We start from the raw sequence: 18,540 nt of genomic DNA, 5'->3' as shown, positions 1-18,540 counted from the left end.
TATCACATCTTTGGAAAGCTGAGTTCAAAGCTACACCCAGACCTGACAAAGTAAAGTAGACCAAAGGTCTACTTAAAAGGGACCTGCCTGACAAAGTAAAGTAGAACAAAAGATCCTCATAAGATAGACATCATCCCGTGATCCAAAAAAATTCAGGAACAAAACACACCAGCAAGTCCACCCCTAAATGGCTTAATAAAAACAAAATTAAGACTTTAGATTGGCGTAGTCAAAGTTCTGACCTTATTCTGATTGAGATGCTGTGGCATGACCTTAAAAAGGCAGTTCATGCTCAAAAACCCACCATTGTGGCTGAATTATAACAATTCTGCAAGCAAAGATTCCTCAAAAGTATTGTAAAAGACTTATTGCTAAGGGTAGCTCAACCAGGTATTAGGTTTAGGTGACAATCACGTTTTCACATAGGGCCCTGTAGGTTTAGATTTCTTTTTCCCTTAATTATAAAGACCTTCATTTATAAACTTCACTTTGTGTTATCTTATGTTACCTTCATCTAATATATACATTTGTTTGATGATCTGAAACATTTAAGTGTGACAAACTTGCAAAAGATTAAAGGTACCGTCACACTTAGCGACGCTCCAGAGATCCCACCAGCGATCTGACCTGGCAGGGATCGCTGGAGCATCGCTACATGGTCGCTGGTGAGCTGTCAATCAGGCAGATCTCCACAGCGATCAGAGATCAGCCAACAGCGACCCGTATAACGATGCTGTGCTTGGTAACCATAGTACACATCGGGTTACTAAGCAAAGCGCTCTGCTTATAGTTACCCGATGTGTACCTTGGCTACGTGTGCAGGGAGCCGGCTTCTAGAAGCTGCGGACGCTGGTAACCAAGGTAAATATTGGGTAACCAAGCAAAGCGCTTTGCTTGGTTACCCGATGTGTACCTTGGTTACCAGCATCCGCAGAAGCCAGCTCCCTGCTCCCTGCACATTCAGATCGTTGCTCTCTCGCTGTCAAACACAGCGATGTGTACTTCACAGCGGGAGAGCAACGACCAAAAAATGGTCCAGGACATTCAGCAACGACCGGCGACCTCACAGCAGGGGCCAGGTCATTGCTGGATGTCACACACAGCGACATCGCTAGCAAGATCGCTGTTGCGTCACAAAAACCGTGCCTCAGCAGCGATGTCGCTAGCGATGTCGCTTAGTGAGACGTGGCCTTAAGAAATCAAGAAGGGGGGCAAACACTTTTTCACACCACTGTAGAAAGCTAGGTAAACTTGTCTAAGAGGATTAGTTTATCTAAAACATTCTTATGGAACCTACTGCCCAAGGGCCATATGTGCCCACTAGCCATTCTTTGCACCCTCATATTTGGGATTGTCAAAAACTCTGTTCAGTACTCCAGGGAGGAAGAGACGGTTGTGCATGAATATCTCTTTTTCCATCAAGATTAATAGGTTTATAACTAGAGCTGGGCGGACCCGGATTGTAAAAGTCCAGATCTGCGCAGTTTCAATGTTTCCCGGGTGCCAGATGCGGCACTCGAGAAATAAAAAAAATAAAGAAAATATGAATGAAGTGAGCGCTTCATATTTACCAATGTTCCATCACAGCTGTACGCTGCTCCTGCAGCCTCCGCTCATCATTACTAGTCCATATCCACTCAGCACTGCTTTCCCTCCCTGCCCACCGGCCAGCCTCACCTCTGTCATTGATTGCAGTCAGACGTGCCCCCAGCCTGTGTGACTGCGTCTGACTCCAATCAGTCATCGTGGCTCATTCAGTCTCTGGAGCGCACAGTGAGCGGTCGTGCTCTATGGCCACTCGCTGTGACAGAGATGTAGCAGAGCTAGAATTGTTGTGGGACCTCGTGTGGAATACATCGGACCTACAGGGGTGTGTTGGGGTTAATAAAGTGGTGAAAGAGGGTGGTTTTTGTATTTTATTCCAAATAAAGGATTTTTTTAAGTGTCTGTATTTATTTACTGTTAATTACTGATTAGTAAAGGGGTGTCATAGATGCTGCCATTACTAATCTAGGACTTAGTGGCTGCTTTGGGCTGCCATTAATTCCTTATTACCCTGATTGCCACTGCACCACGGCAATCGGGAAGAGCAAGGTAAAGCTCTGGGATTGTCACATCTAATGGACAGCTGGAGGCTGATATTTTTAGGCTGGACCTCCCCAGCTTGACAATACAGCCCCAGCTGTCAGCTTTATCATGGCTAGGTATCAAAATTGGGGGGGAACCGCACATCCTTTTTTAAAATTATTTAAATATTTAAATAATGGTTTAAAAAAAGCCGCATGCGGTTCCTCTTAGGCCAGAGTCACACTTGTGAGGAACTTGCAGGTGTCTCGCATCGCATCACTCAGCACTGCTGCACACACTCTCCTGACAGGAGCGGGTCAGCTGTATGTAGTTCTATGCAGCTGCACGCTCGTGTTTGGAGAGCGTCAGGCTGTGCCAGGTGATGCGATGCGAGACTCACGCAAGTGTGACTCTGACCTTACGGTGCGCTCACAGGAACCATATGACTCGCAAGAGTCTTTCATCACATCACATGGCAGCCGCACAAATCTTGTTCATTATAATCACCTTTAGGCAACAAGTTGCTGAACTTCAAGAATTTGGTGCCACCTGCCAAGAAAATTTTTCTGAGCTATAAACAGTAGGGAAGCATGCCTGAACCTATGCAAATTGATGTATCCTGAAATCCTCTCACTGTAGCAGAGGAGACGCAATGTACAGATAATCAATGCCTCTGTTGTGGTTGCTCTGGACATTTTTCTATTAATTGCACTAAATAAGTACCAGACTGACAGCAACATTGACCTGTCTAAACAGACAAATTCTGCTATGCAGAAAATCTCATCTGCAATGAATGATAAAGACAAAATACATTCACCATCCTCCTATTTTGTCATTCCCATAAAGGTAATAATTGGGAGCCAGTTAAAGCAATCCCTGAGAATTGTACAATCTAACAATATGTCCATTGGACTCAAAAACATTGTGCAGATAGACAATTGAAGCAAATATATACCTAATTTTAATGACTTGGAATATAAATCTACGTTTAATCTGTGAATATTTTCAGGACAAAAAAAAAATTGGTCCTAATGCCTACAGGCGAGTGCAGATAACAATTAGCAATGGTAGAATTTCAGAATTTGGCTTTATTTTTGTTAAAGCAGATCTGAAACTTCCAATAGTGCTCAGGCACATAGCTGCGAACAACTGCTCCCGTTCTTGTCCGTATGAGTTTACATACATGAGGTCAGGTATATCTGTGGTGCCCCTGAGTACATCATGGTGCCACAGGTACTGCATCCTTACCCAGGGTGCAGGGCCTGTCCCCCATGGTTCCAGGTTCTTAAGACAAACCGGTGTCATCACCAACAGCACCACAAATCCCAATCAACACCTCCACATCATGACCTGTCAGACACACCAGTGGGTTGGTCTAGCTAGAATAGGGCCTCCCACCTAGGGGTCAGGCAGACTGGTGGGAGGGAAAAGAGTCAGTTGAGTTCAATAGTGGAGTAGAGAGGAGTGAGAACCCTCAAGGAGAGAGGGGCTGGGGAGAGTGAGCTCCCGGGGAGCTTAGACCGTGGTTGGGTCGCAAACTGTGTTCCAGGACCAGAGGAGTCAGGGACCGGTGGCAGTGACATTAGAAGGGGTGCGATGGACATAGTCTAGGAGGACTGTCGGCACCAGCCAGCCCAAAAGAAACTGACCGGTACCAAGCACGATGGGGTACAGGACCCTAGGTTAGGAGCCGATTCAACGTCCTGGCAATTAACCTGCAGAGAAAGAAGACCTTCAGGGACCTTCCCACAGAGAGATTGGGGGCATCAGCACAATGCGGGGGACAGGGTTTTCCAGCTAAAAGCAGCCCACTGAAGTCCCACGTGCCAGCCCTCAAGAGCACAGCTACACTTTACAAGGGTAGCAGGGCCCTAACCTCTTCAAGCCGAGGGGCCACAGACAAACACTAAAATTGTGCACGGAGGTGGGCTCCGGGACCATCAAGTGACACCGGTGGGAGCGGACACCTGGATGGGGCTCCCCTGTAGCAACTGTGACATGCAGAGAACTTGGTTTATCTGCAGTGTATGTGTCTACTTTATAATCCTCATCCTGCACCATGACTACTCACAGTGAGTACCTCGCTCCACCTGCACCCTGCGCTCCCAAATAATCACTAACACCCCTGAGCCTGGGGCCATCCCTACCTGTGGAGGGACTAACATTAGGCTGCTTCACTCCATCCACCCCGGTACTCCCTACAGCAGCGGCGGTACTCCTATTACCGCAACCCACAGGTGGCGTCACAAACGTATCTGTCGCGGGCGGAGGAGGGGACGCTGCGCTCACCCACTGCTCGGGTCCGGCTGCTGCTCGGTGGTGGCTCGAGTGGTGGGCCGGATCCCGGGGACTCGAGCGGCGTTCCTCACCCGTGAGTGAAAGGGGGTGGTTTGGGTTTAGGGATATTGTCCGTGACGCCACCCCCGGTTGTGGTGAGATTGGTGACACCACCGCTGCTCTGGACGGGGATCCCGGGAGCGATGACAGGGAGCAGCTTGGATGTTGGTTCTCCCCTCCGTGGGTAGGGGGTTGGTTGTCCCGGGGCCCGGTGAGGTGGGTAGGGATGTATGGCAGGCGGGTTACGGGGCCTGGTGAGGTGCAGGGTCGCGGGGGCAGCGCTGTGCCGCATGGCACGGTGGTACTCACTCAGCCAATGACGAATTCAAAGTCTCCGGTAAACAAACGGCTGGTTGGACGGGTCCCACAGACGGCTGCGGTGTTTCTCCTCCTGGCAGGTTGATGGTGACTGCCTTTCCCTACACCTGAGTTGTGTTTACGGTTCCAATGGCTTCCCACCGGTAACCCGCTCCCCAGCTTGGATGGATGCTGAGGGAGCCCCTTTTGCCCGCAGGCTCTGGCCCTGGGAACTGTAGCCTTGGCGGTGACTGTGTTTCCCTCTACGGTTTGAGCGGTTGCCTTCAATCGGGTCTTGACTGCTCAGAAACCCCGGAGGTTCCCTTCGCTAACGGATTTGACAAATTTGACGGCGACTCCTAGCCTTGTCGGGGTCCATAAGCTTTGCCGGATGGTGCTGGCTTCTCTTTACTCTCCGATCCGGTACCGCCGGGCCACCGCCCATCCACGGTCCATACGGTTTGCTCCAATTAGCCTCTCCTGCAGACGGTCACCACCGTCTGCCAACCTTGCTGTTCCGTCCGGGCCACGCACCCGGACCGCCTTCAGACTGTTCCTCTACCACTTTACTTCCTCTCACTTCAAAACTCTAATCTGATCTCCTTCCTTTTCCCACCTCCAGGACTGTGAACTCCTCGGTGGGCAGGACCAACCGCCTGGCCCACCCCCTGGTGTGGACATCAGCCCCTGGAGGAAGGCAACAAGGATTTTGTGTTTGGCTTCGGTGTGTCTAACCGGGGTGTGGGGTGTGTTGGTGTAGTTCTGTGATGACCTGGCCTGTCCAGGGCGCCACATATCCCCTGTAAATACCCCCTTTCACAGATCCAAGTGTCCGCCAAGCCGGGTCCGGGCCCCTCGAGCCACCACGATCCTGGATCCGAGCAACCTGACCAACACCGGGGCGGTACATATCTAGAATTGGTAACACATACCTTTGGTTTTGCGTAAGACGACGGTGGGATAACCGCTTGCTGGTGTTTGTGGCCGCAGTGGAGTAGAACAACGTGAAGCTTCTTCTGAAGATTTGTAGTTGGGGAACACCGCGTACTTGGAAATGTGGGAATGATATGGATGTTCTGCTGGAAAACCCTCACAGATTTGTTTGTCACTATGTTAAAACATTACATACTTTAGTTTTTCTGTAATTTTCCAGCATTTAAACCTCCTGTTTATATTGTATTTTTGCTTACCTTACAGAAGCAGCTGGCGGTTTTGGATACCTAGAAAAATAAAAGAGGATCATATTGTATGTTCTCCCTTTGTACTTAGAGGCCTTTTGTAAGATACTATATTACTATGACGCATTGCATAACGTACCATGGGTATAATAATTCATGGAGAAGACTGTCTCTAGTTATAATGATTTTGATCTGTAGTGTAAATGGCTGCTGGCTGTATAATTTTATAATTGACTGTAATGGATGTAGTTGCCAGATTTTTATATCCACTTCAGCTCTGTGTACACATTCACATTGCAGGCTTAAAGGCTATGGACATTCATGATATGAAAAAAATATTTTTACGAATGTTAGTGGTTACTAGAGATGAGAGGATCAGGTAAAATACAAATTGGCCTATTTGAGTGGAGTTTTCAGGGAAATTTGATTCATGTTGAATGAATTCTTTGTAAATGTAATGTGTATTATTATGTCTATAAAATGTAGAGAATAATAAATATCATATATGTAAAAATAAAATATTTACACTCCTTTCACTGTTCATCTCTATAACCCCTTCGCTCCTCACCATCACCCCTCTGGTCTTCGTTACATCTTCAGATGATTCACGCTTAAACCCTTGGGCCTTTCACTCTGTGCCTGGACTTCTGGTTCTGATGAGGCTAGGGAAGGTTCTGTACATGAACGCACAAGGTCACAGTACACACCATGACATCATGACTCCATGACCTTTTTCACGCTTGCGTAGAACTCTCCTGGGCTTTTGTTAAAGCCGAAAGACCTGATATAGCATGAGAGGCCTACAGATTTCAGCTATCTGAAGATGTCGAGGACCAGACGGATGACAAGAAGGGATCATAGAAGTTAGTATAAGGAATTTTTTAAATATTTTGATAGCCTTAAGGGTTCAGGAAAACGGTGACCAGCAGCCACCAGTTTGCTGGATCCACACAGAAGCAAATTGCTATTTTTTTTTTTAGTAAAATTCTAGTAGACTTTAACTCATATTTATTCACTCATCTCTAGTGCTTACCTTCAATAAAATTGCAAGTTTCAATTTGCAATCTTCAATCCCTTTGAATATTCCTGATATGTGGTTTATAGCCTAATCCATGTTTCTAATCTTTCTTTTGTGGGAGTGTCAATCCAAATAATATATGCTGAATGTGAGCCCTGTATAAACATACGTTTTCCCCTCTCCACTCATGACATTTGTGTGCAACAACTTCCCCTTCCCTTTTGCTATCTGTAACACTGAGAGAAGGGTAGAGGAGCAGAGAGGTGTCAAAAGAAAACAGAATTTCTGGCAAAGCTTTGCTGCCATCAAAATGACGGATTGAAAGCTCACTTCTAATCTCACCCTTTTTATCATCTGGTAGTGCTCAGAACAAGACAAACAAAAGATGAATTCCCACACAACAAAAAAAACAATGTGGCACTTACCATAACGGCAAATACTTCTCTTAATTTTTGCATTGCTTGGTACATAATACACTGTGTGCAGAATTATTAGGCAAATGAGTATTTTGATCACATGATAATTTTTATACATGTTGTCCTACTCCAAGCTGTATAGGCTTGAGAGCCAACTACCAATTAAGTGAACCAGGTGATGTACATCTCTAATGAGGAGGGGTGTGGTGTAATGACATCAACACCCTATATAAGGTGTGCTTAATTATTATGCAACTTCCTCTCCTTTGGCAAAATGGGTCAGAAGAGAGATTTGACGGGCTCTGAAAAGTCCAAAATTGTGAGATGTCTTGCAGAGGGATGCAGAAGTCTTCAAATTTCCAAACTTTTGAAGCGTGATCACTGAATAATCAAGAGTTTCATGGCAAATAGCCAACAGGGTCGCAAGAAGCGTATTGGGCAAAAAAGGCGCAAAATAACTGCCCATGAATTGAGGAAAATCAAGCGTGAAGCTGCCAAGATACCATTTGCCACCAGTTTGGCCATATTTCAGAGCTGCAACGTTACTGGAGTATCAAAAAGCACAAGGTGTGCCATACTCAGGGACATGGCCAAGGTAAGGAAGGCTGAAAAACGACCACTTTGAACAAGAAACACAAGATAAAACGTCAAGACTAGGCCAAGAAATATCTTAAGAACTGATTTTTCAAAGGTTTTATGGACTGATGAAATGAGAGTGACTCTTGATGAGCCAGATGGATGGGCCAGAGGCTGGATCAGTAAAGGGCAGAGAACTCCACTCCGACTCAGACGCCAGCAAGGTGGGGGTGGGGTACTGGTATGGGCTGGTATCATGAAAGATGAACTTGTGGGACCTTTTCGGGATGAGAATGGAGTGAAGCTCAACTCCCAGACCTAGTGCCAGTTTCTGGAAGACAACTTCAAGCAGTAATACAGGAAGAAGTCGGTATCGTTCAAGAAAAACATGATTTTTATGCAGGACAATGCTCCATCACATGCATCCAACTGCTCCACAATGTGGCTGGCCAGTAAAGGTCTAAAAGATGAAAAATAATGACATGGACTCCTTGTTCCTCTGATCTGAACCCCATAGAGAACCTGTGGTCCCTCATAAAATGTAAGATCTACAGAGAGGGAAAACAGTACACCTCTCGGAACAGTGTCTGGAGGCTGTGGTGGCTGCTGCACGCAATGTTGATCGTAAACAGATCAAGCCACTGACAGAATCTATGGATGGTAGGCTGCTGAGTGTCATCATAAAGAAAGGTGGCTATATTGGTCACAAATTTTTGGGGGGTTTTATTTTTGCATGTCAGAAATGTTTATTTCTAAATTTTGTGCAGTTATATTGGTTTCCTGGTGTAAATAAACAAGTGAGATGGGAACATATTTGTTTTTTATTAAGTTGCCTAATAATTCTGCACAGTAATAGTTACCTGCACAAACAGATATCCTCCTAAGATAGCCAAATCTAAAAAACCCCACTCCAACTACCAAAAATATTAAGCTTTGATATTTATGAGTCTTTGGGGTTGATTGAGAACATAATTGTTGATCAATAATATAAGAAATCCACTAAAATACAACTTGCCTGATAATTCTGCACACAGTGTATATATCACATGTTTATGGAACAACACAAAGAAAAGAAGCAAATTTCACACAAAACAAAAAAAATGGACTGGCCAAAATTGTTGGCACCTTTCCAAAATTGTGGGTAAAAAACTTTGTTTCAAGGATGTGATGCTCGATAAAACTCACCTGTGGGAAGTAACAGGAGTGGGCAATATGAAAATCTCACTTGAAACCAAATAAAAAATGGAGTTGAGTTGACTCAATCTTGCATTGTTTGTCTGTGTGTGGCATGCTAAGCATGGGGAATGGAAAGAAAAGTGAACAGTCTGAGGACTTGAGAACGAAAATTATTGCAAAATATCAACAATCTCAGGGTTGCAAGTCTATTTCCAGAGCTCTTGATGTTCTTTTTTACGTGGTGCGCAACGTAATCAATACTTTTACAACCCATGTCACTGTAGCTAATCTCCCTGGATGTGTAGGGCAGACAAAAATTGATGAAAGTTTGCAATGTAGGATAGTCCAGATGGTGGATAAGCAGCCCTAATCAAGTTCCAAAAAAATTCAAGCTGTCCTGCAGGCTCAGGGTGCATTTGTGTCAGCACGAACTATCTGTCGACATATGAAAAAAATGAAACGCTAAGGCAGGAGACCCAGGAGGACCCCAGTGCTGACGCAGAGACTGCAGTTTGTCAACATGTACGTGAGTAAAACAAACTTCTTCTTGAAAAACGTTTTCTGGACAGATGAGACCAAGATGGAACTTTTTGTAAAGAACATCATTCTACTGTTTACTGAAAATGGATTAACACCTAGAAAGAAAAGAACACAGTACCTACAGTTAAATATGGTGGAGATTCAAAGATATTTTGGGTTTGTGTTGTTGCTTCTGGCACTAGGTGCCTTGACCGTGTGCAAGGCATCATGAAATTTGAAGATTATGAAAATATGAAAGGATTTTGGATTTCAATGTAGTGCCCAGTGTCAGAAAGCTGGGTTTTTGTCCTAGGTTATGGGTCTTCCAGGAGGACAATGACCCAAACATGCCTCAAGCAGCACCCAGAAATGAATGGAAACAAAGCGCTGGAGAGTTCTAAAGTGGCAGCAAAGAGTTCGGATCTAAATCTACTTTATCACCTGTGTAGAGATTTTAAAGGGAACATGTCACCAGGTATTTCCCTTATTAGCTGCGGCCACCACCAGTGACATCTTATATACAGCATTCTAGAATACTGAATAGAAGCGCTCCGGCCATTCTGTAAAACATTAGAAACACCTTTTATATTACTCACCTAGGGGGCGGTCCGGTCCGATGGGTGTCGCTGGTATTAGTAAGGTGCCTCCTCCATCTTGTGTGATTGCTGGCCTCCTGCTCAGCCCCGTGCTGAGGGCAGATCAAAGTACTGTAGAACACATGTGCGGGTGGTCTTTGACCTTTCCTTGTGCCTGCGCACTACAGTATTTTGCTACGCCCTCAGCAGGGCAGATCAAAGTGCACATGCGCAGGAGTGCAATGGACGCCTCTGTGTGAATGACGCACACGGGGCTGGTCAGGAGGATTGCTATCCCACAAGATGGAGGAGGTGCTGGACCGAGAGCAGTGATGCCTATCGGACGAGACCGCCCACTATGTGAGCATTGTAAAGGTGTTTTTTATGTTGTACAGAGTGGCAGGTGCACTTATATATAGCATTCCAGAATACTGTACATAACTGGTGGCTGCAACTCATAAGGGAAAAACCTGGTGACAGGTTCCCTTTAAAATTGCTGTACGTATTGCTGTACGTAGAAGGCGCCTTCAAATATGAGAGACCTGGAGCAGTTTACAAAATAAGAGTCCAAAATTCCAGGTGAAAGGTGTAAGACGCTTGTAGCTGGTTATAGGAAGCGATTGATTGTAGGTATTTATTCCAAATGCTGTGCAACCAAATATTAAGTTGAGGGTGCCAACAATTTTGTCCAGCCCATTTTTACTAGTTTTTTGTGAAATTATATCCAATTTTGCTTTTTTTTTTATCAGGTTTTTGTGTTGTTCTGATAAACTTAAAGATACTTAAGATGTGTATAACAAAACATGTGTGATTACAATAATTTTCTTGAAGAAATACGTAATGTTCTGGAACAACTTAAGGGTGCCAACATTTTCGGCCATGAATGTATAAAAAGAAAACCAGAACTTAAAGCTATTTAGAGGTCAGCTGATAAAAATATATCCACAAAAAAATACATACTTTCTACCCCCCGGTAAGGAACTTTTTCTCCCAGGGGTGTATTTATAGTAGGTACAGGGGTTGCAATCGCACCTAGGCCCAAGAAAGTAGGTGGGCCCAAAGAAACTTTTTAGCCCCTTATGAAAAGACAGTATTAAAAACATGTAATAGTGACACCCAAGCTTCAGGTTATGCCACTATTTTTCTATGTTCCAATATGGATTGGCAGATCTTCTGTCCAACTGCAGCTTCATTCATTCTCTGTGAACCTGAAAGGTAAGTGCAGCACTCAGCAGCTCTTTAGGCAGTTAATGTAATGGCGGCCGAGCATGTGCACTACTGCTCCATTCTAACGGGGGATAAAAGATCCTCATTCTGCCGATTGGTGCAGATCCCAGCGGTTGGACGCCCACAGATCAACAAATTGTCACCTGTCCTGTTTATGCAGTACTTGTTTTCAGAAGACAACCCTTTTAAGCCCATGGTACTTACAGGTCATCGCTCGCACGGACAGCACTCTTTTTCAGCTTAGTCAGCTCATAGTATTGCTCAATCGGTAAACCCCTGGACAACATAAAAAATTTGTTAGTACAACATGGTAATGTTTTGTTTTATGATCAGAGCATAATGTTACTTAGAAGAAATGGCGGCTATGAGTGTTAGCATGCTGCCCAAATGCAATCAACAACTGTAACATAATATATTCTGTTGTCATTTATTTTTTCTTTAATCAGCCGTCTGCTTCCAATATCTGGATTCTGGCTTTTCTTGCAGTGCTGGAGACCAGAGCTTACTATCCTTCTGTGAATAATAAACCCTTTAATGACTGCAGTAAAGTGTGTTTAGTTCTGTGACTGATGTGACGCCCCTGGACTAGTCAGGTCGTCACAGGGTACTGCACGCTCTTTATCTTCTAATGCAGGACTCAAACCCCCATGGTTCTGGGTCTCTAACCTGCAGTATTGCCTCCACCCGCATACACAAATCCTAGTCACACCTCGCACCACACCCTGTCAGGCACACCAGTGAGCTGCTAAGCTGGAATAAGGCCGCCCACCTAGGGGTCAGGCAGGGAGGTGGGAGGTGACAAGTCAGAACAGTGGAAGCACTCGAGCTGTGAGGAGCTCGAGGAAGCTGGAAGTTGGAGCTCCCAGTGGAGAATTAGACTAGGTTGCAGTTGGTGGCCTGGACCCGGAGGAGTCGAAGACCCGGTCGCAGGAGATTGGGACTGGGTGCCTGGCTGAGTCTATGAGGACAGTCATCAACTGCAGTCCAATAGCCGGGCTGGGACTGAAGCACGTCGGGGTACTGGACCGTAGGCCAGGGAAAGGCTTCAAGCAACCCGGCAATTAACCTGCGGAGGACAGGGCCTTTATGGACTGTTCCTGCGAAGCTCAGAGATCGGGGGGCACTAGCGCAACAAGGGGGATAGGGCTTTCCAAGCAAAGCAGCCCACTGAAATCCCAAGCGTGAGCCCCTGAGACACAAGCTCCTTTACTACCCATAGCAGGGAGTGGGGCCCGTACAGCTCCAAGCTTACGGGCCACAGCGAACACTAAAATTCTGTACACGGAGGCAGGATCCGGACTATAAGGCAGTGCTACAGGGGACGGGACCCAGACAAGATCCAGCAGGGGGGCACCGGCACCTTGAGACTTGGTTTACCACGTTGTCAGCGTCTGCTTTCTTGTGAGTGAGTACCTGATCAGCCCCTGCTACTAGCAAGCCTGCGCTCCCCCTGCAATCCATCCTACCATCCAGAGTCCCGGGGCCTTCCCCTACTCGTGGAGGGTAACGTCATCTGGCTGCCCCACCACATCACCCCAGGTACTCCCAACGGCAGCGGCAGTACTCCTTATTACCGCACACCACGGGTGGCGTCACAAACTATATCTCCCCTGTAAATAACGCCCCTTCTATAATTAGGATTTATTTGCCAAATCAGAATCCCAATTTGCAGTGGGATTCTGATCTGGCAAATAAATCCAAAGTCTTATGAAAAGGCTTATTTAAAAAGTATTAGGATTGCTGCTTCCAATAGGTGGTGCTAGAGTTTGTCTCCTTCCTCTATGGAGGGACAATTTGAATAATTCCCAGAGGAGTATTGCAGCTATAAATCCCCTTACAGACAGCCAGACTGGTTTGTCAGCTCGCCAAGGTAGACTGCACAGGACTGCTGAGCCTAGTGATTGGCTGCAGTGGTCTTGTATTCTAGATCTGACACTACAGCTGCCACCCCTTAAAATAAGACCACCCATTGGAGAGCTGAAGAGAGGTGGTGTTAGAGCCACAGGCGTTTAAGGAGATAATTTTTGTTGAAATTAAAAGGAGAATAAATATTGTATATATTCTGCAGGCTACATGAAGAATACTACATAAACTATACTCCAATAATATTAAATAGACGCCTAAAAAGGTTCAATCAGAGAAGTCATTTATTGATGCAAATAATTAAAAACAACGCATAAAAGGCATAAAAAAGATAAGCAGAGGAAGCAGGAGGACTTGAAACATAATAAAATGTGAAGGGTGAGTCTGTATCAGAAAATCCAGGTCATAACCGGTCTACAGAATTAGATGGAAAAAATACTAAAAAACACACAGAAATAACTAGGGGATATGTAATAAATTAAATACAGGCAAATAGCCAAAATAAGGGAAAAACGTTAAGGCTGCATATGTGTAAAGCAATGAATATAATCAGGTAAGTTTAATATTCAGCACATAAGATGACCAATAAGGCACAAATATACAGCCAAAACAAAAGTAGACCTTTGAGACTGTATAATGTGCAAAAAATGCAGAAAGTGCATAATGTGAAAATCAGGTTGGTTAAATAACCAGCATGTACTGGAAAATAAGGTTAAAGTGCACAGACATATCAGTGAAGTTCATATGAACCAGACCCGAAGTCATGATGTAAGGAATCCTCCTGCGACCTTTGCCATGCTCCCCAATGCACGTTTCGCTAGTTGCTTCCCTGGATCATTCAATGTGTGCCCCTTTGAAGAAGCTCATGCAAAACATGGTCCTGGTTGTGTATTATAAACCCTGGGAAATGCTATTTGGTCTGTCTTCTCATTTTGCTATATGACACTATTTATAGCTTTCTAACAAACTAGGTCTCATGTTCCACTTGGATCTATCAAAACTTGACAAGTTGATAGATTTGTGCATTATGCACTTTAGAGTTGTTTGACCGGTTTATTCATGTATTGTACTTTACATACACTTGTACTTCACAGTGGTTGAACTTCAGGCTAATCAGGGGCACAGCAGAACCTTTCTACCTCTTTATCACTTGCTTATTTTTTTAACTGTTTATTATTTTTTTTCTTTCTGTGAATCATGGTATACTAAAGATTATTGATCCTTGTTCTTTTTTTTATGGAATACCTATTCATGTGTGATTACTTTGACCTCTGTTACGGTTGGGTTAAAATATCAAGCTTTTTATTAGCGGAATTTTACGGTTCTTGGAAACTGGCAATATATACCATAGTTTCTATATTATGAGGAAGGAGTCTCACCAGATAGTAGCTACCTCGTGACATCTAGTGGTAAAATATTAAAATAACAGGAGTAATTGAATTCTATAGTAATTAAAGTGACTTATAATGAGAAATCCTGCCCTCTAGTGGTCATATTGGCCGCTTTGCTTTACAGACTTGAATTTTAGTTACATGATACCTTCCTGACTGGTTGAGCAAATGAAAAATGCAAACAGTGGAGACAGCTTAGGTTTCTGCCTCCGGCTGTGTCTGTTACAGAAACTGACATGTTAGAACATTTTCAAGTGAATAGAAAACTTCAGCAGAATACACTATCCTCATATATAGATGGCTGAAAAGACCTGATATACGTGTGACCATAATTTCTACCTGTGCCTACACCATAACGTTTAATATGTAACAGTTTATTTGGGTTTTTATTTTATATTGTTTATTATATAATTAAAAAACCCATATAGGGCAATAATTGCAGCGAGTATAGGAGATAGCACAACTGGTCCTGTTGAGTTGCAAATGCCTTGACCTTCTACTGGCCAGCAATTTAAGGTCTCTCTACAATTGCCCCAGAATCTGAGATATACTTGTCCTTGTTATAATAAAGAAAAAACATAGATTTTTAACTAGGTAAGTCTCAGCAGCATACCTGGGCCAGGGGTCTCCTCCATACCCATAATGCTTATGCCCTTTTGCCTCTTGTGACGGTGGTTCTGTCTTTGGTCGCCGATCCTCTGGAAGAGCCACTGCTCCAATTCCTCCATATTCTCTTTCTCTGCCCCATGGCAATCTTGGTATAATGGGTGTTGATGAACGATACTCATTATATCTGCATAATAGTTAGAATCCTGGATTATGTCCTCATTAAAAATAACTTCATTGGTTTCAAATAATTGTACTAATTGCATGGAAACATTAACAATGCTGTGAAATAATAAGACAATATTTAAGTAACCAAAATAACAAAACTCATTAGATGTATGTATGTGTGGCGTAGTGCTGTCTCTTTAATTTTCACATTCAGTTCTCTTATATCCTTGAGCAGTCAAGTGTTGATCAATACATTAGAGGATTCTATGAATCACAAATGTGCTGGCAACAGATATGCAAACATGATTCTCCAACATATAGGAATAGCATTCCAGCATATAGAAAGGCATGAAGGAATGTAAAAGGGGAGTCATGGACTGGCAATGAAGCATATAAAGTATATACATTCATAGTCATAATTATAAATGTAACATGTTCTATGAAGGTAGAGCACATCATTTTCAATCCAGCACTCTACATACCCCTGTCGGTAGCCTCCTCTTTATTAGTATTGATCTTCTAACATGGGCCTGCCAAAGGATTTACATGGACCTGTCCAGGAGGCACTACTCCTTTCTACTTATATTCAAATGTATTAATTTCTTTCAGAATATAATTGAACACTTAGGGGGCTTTAAACACTGCGACATCGCTAACGATTTATCGTCCGGGTCACGGTGTTTGTGACGCACATCCGGTGTCGCTAGCGACATCGCAGTGTGTGACACGTATGAGCGACCTTCAACGATCTCAAAAGTGGTAAAACTCGTTGGTGTTGGAGAGGTCGTCCAAACATCAAATATCGTTGTCTGGTGAGTAGCAATGTTGTTCGTCGTTCTTGCGGCATCACACATCGCTATGTGTGACACCACAGGAGCGACAAACATCTCATTACTTCCGACCACCGGCAATGAGGAAGGAAGGAGGTGGGCGGTATGTTCCAGCCGCTTATCTCCGCCCCTCCTCTGCTATTGGATGGCTGCCGTGTGTCGCTAGGCAGGTAAGTACGTGTGACGGGTGTTAGCGATGTTGTGCGCCACGGGCAGCAATTTCCCCGTGACGCACAACTGACGGGGGCGGGTACGTTCGCTAGCGATATCTGTACCGATATCGCAGTGTGTAAAGTACCCCTTAGTTTCTGGAACTAGGGCAGGTGAGCACCTGTCACCCCTGGCCCAACGTGCAGCAGCTTATATAGGTCATCACACTGCTGATCTCATCACACTGCTGCTGGCTCCAAAGAGATATCGGTGTGGGGGGTATATTATTGAAAGGGGCTATATGTGTGGGGGACATTATGGATATGGGCATTTTGAGAGGAGTATTATGGAGAGGCTCAGTGTGAGGGGGACATTATAGATAGCGGCACTGTAGGGGGGATATTATGCAGAGGGGCAGAGTGGGGTAATGTTATGGAGAGGTGCAGTCTGGGGAGAATATTATGGAGAAGGGCTGTGTGTGGGGGGACATTATGGAGTTATATTATGGAGAGGGGCAGTGTAGGGGGATATTTTGGGCATGAAGCAGTGTGGGGCAATTATTTATTCAGGGGCAGGACAACATGGGAGATGTTATATGTATGAGGCAGCATAATGATACTTGTATTTTTAAGGCCACTGTGTCAAGAAGTGCTGCTGAAGATCAAGAAGTGGAATGTTTGTAGAGATGATCTCTGGCCGTGAAGTCTCATCAAGACGTCTGTACTACATACTGATGGTGATTTGGTTCTACATTCAGGTACTGACGGTGGTTTTGTGACTGTTTTCATGTAATGATGGTGGTTCTAATGCTGCATTCATGTATTGAGTAAGTTCTGGTGCTGCATTTCTGTCCTGATGGTGGTTCTGGCACCGCACTCATGTTCTGATGGGGCTTATGATCTTCTGCAAATGTAGCAATCAATAACATGCTGCACAGCTGTGTTAAAACATGGTTGTGTTAAAATCTCTAAGTTTTGAGTATTTTTGAGGAGGATTTCGTGAGTTTCTGCTCCAAAAACACAGTTTAAGTTAGCATGTGTTCACACTGATTTTTTGGACAGCAGAAACAGATCAGAAACTCTCCAAATCCTCCTTAAATACTTAAAACTTGGCTAAGGTGAAATATTATTGTACTGTTAGTGGTTCTGGTGATGTATTCATCCAAGTACCCCTTTACATTTTTTTTTGCTGCCCTTGGGATTAGTTCAGTATGGCATTGTGACCTTTGGACCAAAAAATGTTGTGCACTCCTGCCGAAACCCCCAGAAGTCTTAGCATGAGACGAAACCAGTGTGCACTATCGGTATTGGCGTAGTGGGCATGGCATCATCCATTATGTAACTTTTGTTTATTACTTTCATGGCTGCAGTCTACAATGCCTTTGGATGTCCTGCAGAATATCCTGGAGGTAGGCAAGCAAGTGTGCCTGTGCTGACCCAGGCACAATATGGGCAGGCACAGAAAGACATAAAAAGGTTAAAATAGTAGATGAAGGTGCTCATTGAAAATAATAAAACAGAAGGTCCAGTGACAATGCTTTTCTTTTTGGATATGGAAATGGATGCCATGGTTTTTCATCTTTCAGATGATAATTAGTGTTAGTTTAAAAAGGGAAATTTAAACAGGTCTAATATTTGTTAGGCTTGTTGGTCATTGCCTGCTGCATGTTTTCTTGACGTCTCTCAATGGCGACTTGGGGTATTCAGAGGCAAGTACAATTTGTTAGAATCACGATGTCATAAGAGAGAATTTTTTTGGTATGGCAGACTTTTTTGCACATATTCATTAGTAATTTAGAGTGACGAGACAATGAAGTTTCAAACTTTGATTTACAGCTGTTTACGGATGCATCAGAGTCTTTTTGTTTTGGAGCAATACCTGGCCCGCATTGGAGCCAGTTCATTGGGCCTAAGGCGTGGCGCGATTCACCATTAATTTGGCTTTATTGGAGTTATCTCCTATAGTTGTTGCTATAGAAATTTGGGGATATGATCTAAAGAATAGGCGCATAAAGTTTTGGTCGGACAACCTATTGGTGGTAAATGTACCATCCCGGTGTTAGTCGGGCTGCTCGGATCCGGGATCGTGGTGGCTCGAGGGGCCCGGAACCGGGTTGGTGGACACTTTGATCCGTGAAAGGGGGGTA

The 18,540-nt window shown here is 44.3% G+C and overlaps 1 protein-coding gene across 1 annotated transcript in view; it reads right to left on the bottom strand.

Moving 5' to 3' along the window:
- Window positions 1-18,540, bottom strand: part of SPMIP4 (sperm microtubule inner protein 4) — a 53,487-nt gene that overhangs the window by 11,742 nt on the left and 23,205 nt on the right. Inside the window, exons 2-5 of the mRNA XM_075316696.1 lie at window positions 15,254-15,433; window positions 11,591-11,662; window positions 5,892-5,921; window positions 5,634-5,809 (exon numbers count right to left, since the gene is read on the bottom strand). Of these exons, the coding sequence (XP_075172811.1) occupies window positions 5,634-5,809; window positions 5,892-5,921; window positions 11,591-11,662; window positions 15,254-15,433 (458 nt within the window). The remainder of the gene's footprint in view (window positions 1-5,633; window positions 5,810-5,891; window positions 5,922-11,590; window positions 11,663-15,253; window positions 15,434-18,540) is intronic.

This window comes from Anomaloglossus baeobatrachus, chromosome 6, assembly GCF_048569485.1.
Source record: "Anomaloglossus baeobatrachus isolate aAnoBae1 chromosome 6, aAnoBae1.hap1, whole genome shotgun sequence".
In the NCBI taxonomy this organism is placed as follows: domain Eukaryota; kingdom Metazoa; phylum Chordata; class Amphibia; order Anura; family Aromobatidae; genus Anomaloglossus; species Anomaloglossus baeobatrachus.
This window is presented reverse-complemented; position numbering and strand designations above follow the sequence as displayed.